This window comes from Colletes latitarsis, chromosome 10 (genome assembly GCF_051014445.1).
Source record: "Colletes latitarsis isolate SP2378_abdomen chromosome 10, iyColLati1, whole genome shotgun sequence".
Lineage (NCBI taxonomy): Eukaryota > Metazoa > Arthropoda > Insecta > Hymenoptera > Colletidae > Colletes > Colletes latitarsis.
Window position 1 is genome coordinate 11,780,470 of NC_135143.1, and position 8,049 is coordinate 11,788,518.

General features: G+C 33.5%; 1 protein-coding gene across 1 annotated transcript in view; it reads left to right on the forward strand.

The window, feature by feature from the left end:
• Window positions 1-15: 15 nt before the first annotated feature.
• Window positions 16-8,049, forward strand: part of LOC143347220 (midasin) — a 47,719-nt gene continuing 39,685 nt past the window's right edge. Inside the window, exons 1-10 of the mRNA XM_076776218.1 lie at window positions 16-182; window positions 442-668; window positions 1,232-1,471; window positions 1,556-5,289; window positions 5,506-5,947; window positions 6,033-6,396; window positions 6,532-6,849; window positions 7,063-7,362; window positions 7,462-7,686; window positions 7,916-8,044. Of these exons, the coding sequence (XP_076632333.1) occupies window positions 102-182; window positions 442-668; window positions 1,232-1,471; window positions 1,556-5,289; window positions 5,506-5,947; window positions 6,033-6,396; window positions 6,532-6,849; window positions 7,063-7,362; window positions 7,462-7,686; window positions 7,916-8,044 (6,060 nt within the window). The 5' untranslated portion in view covers window positions 16-101. The remainder of the gene's footprint in view (window positions 183-441; window positions 669-1,231; window positions 1,472-1,555; window positions 5,290-5,505; window positions 5,948-6,032; window positions 6,397-6,531; window positions 6,850-7,062; window positions 7,363-7,461; window positions 7,687-7,915; window positions 8,045-8,049) is intronic.

Genomic DNA, 8,049 nt, shown 5'->3' on the forward strand with positions numbered 1-8,049 from the left:
TAGTTCGGACGAAACCGTCAAAGAAGCATGTAGTTATTTGTGCATCGATTTCGACGTTTGCACAAAGTCCCACGTGTTATTTAATTTTTATTTTTTTAAATATGCTTCTACAAAGTTTGAAGATCTTTATTGAAAAAAAGAAAAATTATGCGTATAAGCTCGCAACCTATACAAATGATAAGGTAAATTAATTTTCTTTCGATACATCTATAACAATTTTCTTTTAATTACTAAACATAGTGTTCATTTTTCTTTTTATTTCTGTTAGTATTGTTATTTTATATGAATGGCTTTTAGTATCAACTTTATATATTTAAAATCATAATTTATTAGTCGAATTAATAGAAAATGATGTTTGCCTGTCACTGTGTTTAATTATATGATTTAATCTTTTGTCATGTTACAATTACAATTTTTGAATTGTACGTAATTTTGTTATAGGAGCTCAACAAGAATGATCGTGACAACATTTTAGATATTCTATCTGAGTTTTTAATGGATCCAGAATGTACAGTGGATGTTGCAGAATGTTTTCCACAATTATTGCCTGCATTAATTTCTTCAAGCATTCCTATAGACAATATCTCTTTCAATGATGGGGATGCTCTTCATAAGTTAAACTCCGTTGTCCTTGGAAAACTTGTTCACAAAAATTATGATTTATTAACGTACGTATTTTTATATTTATTTAAGATATTATATTGATTTTCTATCAGTTCTTTTCATACACTTTGTCTTTATTCACCCTAATATATTCTTACTAATATTTTGTAATTAAAAATATCGTCATGAACTGCTAATAATTCCTTGTACTTATAAATTGTATTTTGTAATTCTTTCATGCTCAACAACATTTCCGATTGAGAGTTACAGCCTGGGATAATTTATATAGGAATGTGCAGAATCAATCTTTGATACCTTACATTACATCACAATTTTCTTACCATATAAGAATAAAATTATTAATTTTTATAATATATAACAATTGTATAGTATGGTTGAAAGTAATTAAATTTGATTGCAATACAAAATTCACTGTTGTTTATTTAATTATAATATTTTCTGTATAGTACAGATGCATGATTTTTTTTTTTATAACTATATAATTAAATGTATAAACAAATAAATCGAAGCACATAAACGATTGCAAAACGCGTTTAAAAAATAAGAAAAATAGACGAACAGGTGCATTAATAAATAAATAATTTTATGAAGTAATATTTAATTATAGATTTGTTTTGCATTATTTTGATGCAAATCCAGCACCATTTGAATCCATTGAAGATGACTATAGTCCTTCTTCAAAGAGGCATAACAGAAGAAATACAGCAATTGTTACTGATGTTTCTAATTATCATCTAGTCACTGCTTGCTATGATATTCTATCTAGTGCACCAATGCACTTTATATATACATGGAATTGGTCTAAGTTTTACAAATATTTAACAGTCGATGATGAATATGTTAGATGGTAATATATATTACTTATTTTTACATAAAAAGTAATATAACTTAAAGGTTACATAAAAAGAATATTAATTTCTAATTTTTTCAGGGTTGCAATGAAATGTATTGCTATTGTGTTAGGGATGTCAGAATCTTGCTATTTGTCTCACACGAATGATTTTCTTTCAAAGAGTCTACAATTTTCTATTAAACACAAAGATATTTGTCAGAATAATATAACGTCTGCAGAAACTGGAGAAATCGATCGATTGTTTAATGATCTACCATCTGTAGTATCTATTGGAGGAATTTTGCTTCCAGTTTTTAAAAATTTGAAACCAAAAAAAAAATTGAATTTAATTCCAGTTCCATCTGCACAAAGAAATTTACAGAATTTAGCTTTTGCAGTATCTTCTAATAAATGTGTATGTTTACAAGGTGCAGTTGGCTCTGGAAAGACTGCTCTAATAGAATTTTTAGCATATGCAACAGGCCATGATGTACAAAATTTTGCGAAGGTACAGTTAGGTGATCAAACAGACTCTAAAATATTATTGGGAATGTACAGATGTACAGATATTCCTGGAGAATTTCTGTGGCAACCTGGAATTTTGACAGAAGCTGTGTTGTCTGGTAAATGGTTGCTTCTAGAAGACATTGATTGTGCTCCAACAGATGTTGTCAGTGTTATTGGACATCTTTTGGAAAGCAAAACATTGTCAGTTCCTGGTTATAGAGACTGTGTACATGTAAAAAGCGGATTTCAGTTATTTGTTACTATGAGATTAGCATCCAGTGGAACACAAAAGCCAATGAATGTGTCTGTACCAATTCAGAAACATTGGTTTAGCATTAATGTAGAATCTTTGTCAAAAGAAGAACTTGTAACGGTTGTTCAAACGTTATTTCCTCTATTACATACAGTGGCGACGAGAATTATCGACGTATTTCTGCTGTTTTCTGTTGGCAATCACGACGATGATATTGTAAATAGTGTGAGAAATGCTAGGCAAATTTCTACAAGAGATTTGATTAAGTGGTGTTCTAGGGCTGTTGTTGATTTTGATGTATCTTCACCAGTATCTGCATTGAATATTTTTCAAGATGCTTTGGATATATTTTGCTGCTCTGTGCCTAATTATGTACAACGATTAAATTTGGCAATATCAGTAGCGCATAAATTGGGTATTGTTAAAACAAAAGCAGAATACTTTTGTGAAATGCATAAACCGTCATTGAATCTTTATAAGAAAAGTCTTACTATTGGTAGAGTAAAATTAAAGATACAAAAACCCGACCGTGTAAAAATGGAGTTAAAAAATTCGAACTTCTCTTATACAAGGCCATCCGTATGCCTTCTAGAACGAATAGCTAGTTGTGTTATGCAAAAAGAACCTGTCCTTCTCGTCGGAGAAACAGGAACAGGGAAAACAAGTTGTGTTCAATATCTTGCACAGATAACAGGCCATAAATTGATAGTAATAAATATGAACCAACAAAGCGAAAGTACAGATTTACTTGGTGGATATAAACCAGTAGATTTCAAACTTTTAATCTTTCCAATTCGTGAAGAGTTTGAAATTTTATTTCGATCCTATTTTGCAATTGAACCAAATAAAAAATTTTTGAGTCACATTGGACATTGTTTTGAAGAAAGAAAGTGGAAGACACTGACTAGTTTGATGGTTCATAGTGTTGGTGCAGCATTGAAAAGATTAAGAGCAAGTCCAAGAAATCAGGATGTAGTAGAACGTTTACAAAAATGGGAAAAAATGGCACAAAAATTGGAGAAACTTTTATCTCAAGTGCAAAGTCAGTACTCCTTGGCATTTTCTTTTGTGGAAGGCAGCTTAGTGAAAGCATTAAAAAACGGAGATTGGGTTTTATTGGATGAGATCAATTTGGCTACTGCAGAAACATTGGAGTGTCTGTCTGGACTACTGGAAGGATCTTGTGGATCATTGTCTTTAATAGAGCGCGGAGACAAAGAACCAATTAAAAGACATGAAAATTTTGCAATTTTTGCATGTATGAACCCTGCTACAGATGTTGGAAAGAAAGATCTTCCTGTAGGACTCAGAAATAGATTTACAGAATTTTTCGTCGACGAGCTTATAGAAAAATCAGATTTACAACTTTTAGCAAGTTCCTATTTAAAAGATTTAAATCTTCCACCAGAGAAAATCGAAAGTATCGTTAAATTTTATTTGAATGTTAGAAAAGAAGCCGAAACTAATCTTCTTGATGGAACTGGGCATAAACCGCACTACAGTTTACGAACGCTTTGTCGGGCACTCAGCGTGTCTGCACAAAATCCTTGCGGAAACGTATTGAGATCTTTATACGAAGCATTTTGTTTAAGTTTTCTAACGCAATTGGATAGTCATTCTTATCCTCTAGTACAAAGAATGATTGTAAAGGCCATTTTAACTAATAAAGCTGCAGCTGCGATTCTTGGAACTCCAATTTCAAGACCGCGTAGTGTATCTGCCGAACATTTTATATGTTTTGAAGGATATTGGATTCCTAAAGGTGATCTTCAGCCACAGATATCTGAAAACTACATACTCACAGAAACAGTGAGACAAAATTTAAAAGATTTAGTAAGAGTAGTATCCATTGGAAAAATGCCTGTATTGTTACAAGGTGATACTTCTGTAGGAAAGACTAGTTTAATAACATATTTAGCCAAAACCTCTGGACATGCCTGTGTCAGAATTAACAATCATGAACACACTGATCTACAGGAGTATGTGGGTACTTATGTAGCTGATTCTACTGGAAAATTAGTTTTTAAGGAGGGTGTTTTAGTGGATGCTATGCGTAAAGGATACTGGATTATTTTGGACGAATTGAATTTAGCACCCAGTGATGTTTTAGAGGCCTTAAATAGAGTTCTCGATGACAACAGAGAACTATATATTCCAGAAACCCAACAATTGGTTAAAGCACATGATAGTTTCATGCTTTTTGCTACTCAGAATCCTCCAGGATTATATGGCGGAAGAAAAGTACTTTCACGGGCGTTTAGAAATAGATTCGTTGAACTACATTTCGATGAAATTCCGCCGAAAGAGCTTCAAGTAATATTACACAAAAGATGTAAGATGCCGGAAACATACTGCAAACAAGTAATTAATGTGATGACGGAACTTCAAGTTCGAAGAAAAAGCACCGCGACCTTTGCTGGGAAAAAAGGGTTTATAACGCTTAGAGACTTATTCCGTTGGGCTGAAAGATATCATCTTGCACCTGATACTAAAGGCACTTTGTATGATTGGAGTCAACATCTAGCCGATGAAGGGTATTTGGTACTGTCTTCGAAGGTCCGTCATCCAGAAGAATGTTCGGAAATTATTCAGGTCTTAAAAAAACATTTGAAAAGAGACGTCGATCCAGGTTCTCTATTTTCGCTTTCTGAGAAGACTTCTCCTGTAACCAAACCAATTTTGGAATCTCTTCTGTCGAAGAAAATACCAGGATTTGAGCATTTAGTTTGGACATTCCAAATGCGTAAAATGGCGGTGCTTCTTACAAAGGCCTGCGATTTTAAAGAACCAGTTCTCTTGATCGGCGAAACAGGAGGTGGCAAAACTACAGTTTGTCAACTTCTGTCAGTAATTAGACAACAAAAACTTAGTATCGTTAATTGTCATATGCACACAGAAGCTTCAGATTTCCTTGGAAGTCTCCGTCCTGTTAGAGACCATAAAGAAAGTCAGAAACTGTTCGAATGGGTAGACGGCCCTTTGGTGGAAGCCATGAAAAATGGCGGTTTCTTTTTAGTAGATGAAATCTCTTTAGCAGATGATAGTGTTCTTGAGCGACTAAACTCTCTTTTAGGTAAGTATTTCTTGAATTAATTTTACAATTTAAATAATATCAGAATAAAACTTCGAGAACCGAAATGGATTCAAAGGAAACAAATATTTCTTTGTGAAAATATTTTATACGATAAAAAGAGAAGCTCGTATTTATTTGACGAATATTGAATTCATATATTGTATAAAATTTATTATTTCTTTCTTTTTAATTCGATTAATTTGTTACTATTTTTAGAACCTGAACGTAAACTTTTGATTGCCGAAAAACCGTCGACTGAAAAAAATGCAACAGTCACTGCAAATGAAGATTTTATCTTTGTCGGTACGATGAATCCTGGGGGCGATTATGGTAAAAAGGAGCTTTCGCCAGCCCTTAGAAATAGGTTTACCGAAATTTGGTGTGAAGGTTGTGCCTCGTTAGACGATCTCAGACGCATTATGGTACACAATCTAAATCAGAAATTTAAAGAAAGCGTTTCTACAGCAATAATAGAATTTCTTAATTGGCTACAAACAACAGAAATAGGAAAGAAACTTGTTGTGAGTGTCAGAGATGCGCTCACATGGGTGAATTTTGTTAATTGTTGCGAAGGGTTGGAAATGGGAGATGCTTTCTTCCATGGTGCAGCGTTAAGTTATATCGATGGACTCGGTGCCGGTTTGACTGCCACAGAAAAGTAAATTTTGTTTAAAAAAAAAATTAATTTTCATAGTAATTTCATTTAATCTGTTTTATAACAAGTAATACTATATACTTTTTAGTACAAAGAAATTTAAGGATTTTAAGGATTCAGCATTGAAGTTCATTGAATATCAAGTAAAAAATACATTAAAGTCTAAGCTACTATTGGACTGTGAGGAGTCTGATGTTGAAGATCATGAGGCTAAATTTGGAATCCCTCCATTTTATATAAAAAAGGGCGATGAACAAATTCCACATGACACAGGATTTACTTTTACGAGCCCAACGACCAAAATAAATACTTTGAAAATATTGCGTGCCCTACAGTTGGCGAAGCCAATTTTATTGGAAGGTAGTCCAGGAGTTGGGAAAACTAGCTTGGTTTCTGCACTTGCGAGAGCTTCCGGACACCGTCTCCTTCGACTGAACCTTAGCGATCAAACAGTAAGTATTCTTAATGTTAAAAAGAATGATTTATTAATTTACTTATATATTTAATTAATTATACTTGTTCAATAAGTTCAGTTCTATTTTAAAAATAATATTATTTCTACTGTAAATATTTGAAATATTATATAGGATATTTCGGATCTGTTTGGAGCTGATTTGCCAATTGAGGGGGGAAAGCCTGGTGAATTTTCTTGGAGAGATGGACCTTTTTTAAGAGCCCTTAAAAATGGGGATTGGATACTTCTTGACGAATTAAATCTTGCATCACAGTCTGTCCTTGAAGGACTAAATGCTTGTCTCGATCATCGCGGTGAAATTTACATTCCAGAGTTAGGAATGACTTTCGCCGTGAAACCAGGCACTCGGTTATTTGGTTGTCAGAATCCTCTCCGTCAAGGTGGAGCTAGAAGGGGGCTTCCAAAGTCATTTTTGAATCGTTTTACTCAGGTGAGTAAATTCGTTTATTCGTTTCATTTTTTTTATTAACATCGATAATTCAAACATTGAGTTTGGAATTGTTCTTCATACGTATAGACGCTAAAAAAATTACGAAGTTTTCCAATGTAGGCAAGATATTTGTTTAACACGATTAGTTACGCCATTTCTTATGATTCCATTCTATTATAGAGATTAATCGAAGCTACGACTTTCTTTTTTCAGGTTTTTATAAATGTGCTTGAGCAGGGTGATCTGAAATTCATTTTAAAAGCTCAATTTTCGGAGTTGCCAGAAGATTTATTGAATAAAATGATTATGTTTAACGAAAAGTTGAGTTCTGAAGTGGGAATTACATGGGCACACGCGGGATCGCCTTGGGAGATGAATCTCCGAGATGTTACCAGATGGTGTGAAATAACCATGGCAGCTTTCAAACGGAGTTCAACGAAGACCTTTAATCCTGGAAAAGGTGCTCAATTACTTTATGTTGACAGAATGAGGACAAATGAAGACAAAAGCAAGGTGAGATATTTATAATAATCATTAATATTTTCAGTATATTATAATCGAGGTATCGGTGCGTGAACTGGCCTGTCATTTCGAAAAACATTAAAATTATAGGTGATCGAGGTATACAATAGTATATTCTCATTGGACGATTATCCTCTGCCAGACCGAAAATTTCCGATCCATTTGACGAAAGAAAAGGTTTTCTTAGGGGATGAAACGTTAGATCGTAGTGATTCCGCGGTGTACGGGGACGACGATTTGCTGCTTCTCAGGGAACAGAAAACTACCCTCAAAGGTCTCGTACAGTGTATTAACATGAACTGGATGTCCATTCTCGTAAGTACTGCTTGAAATACTCAACTATTATAGTTACGAAAAAGTTACTTAATCCTAATTATTTTATGACGTACATATTATTCCGTATTTATTCTATCCGATATATTCTCGAAAAGTATAATCTTTTTGTCCATTTTAAAAAATCAAATATTCTTTAAGTACTAAATAAAAATATTATATAGGGTGTTATTATACTTAGTTTTATCTTGTTATATTAATTATGCAACAGATCGGGGAATCTGGAAGCGGGAAGAGCAGTCTCGTCCGTCTTCTCGCGAATTTGGCTGGACAAAAACTGAAATCAATCGTCATACATTCTGCAATAGACACTACGGAAATTTTGGGCGGCTTTGAACAGGTAAG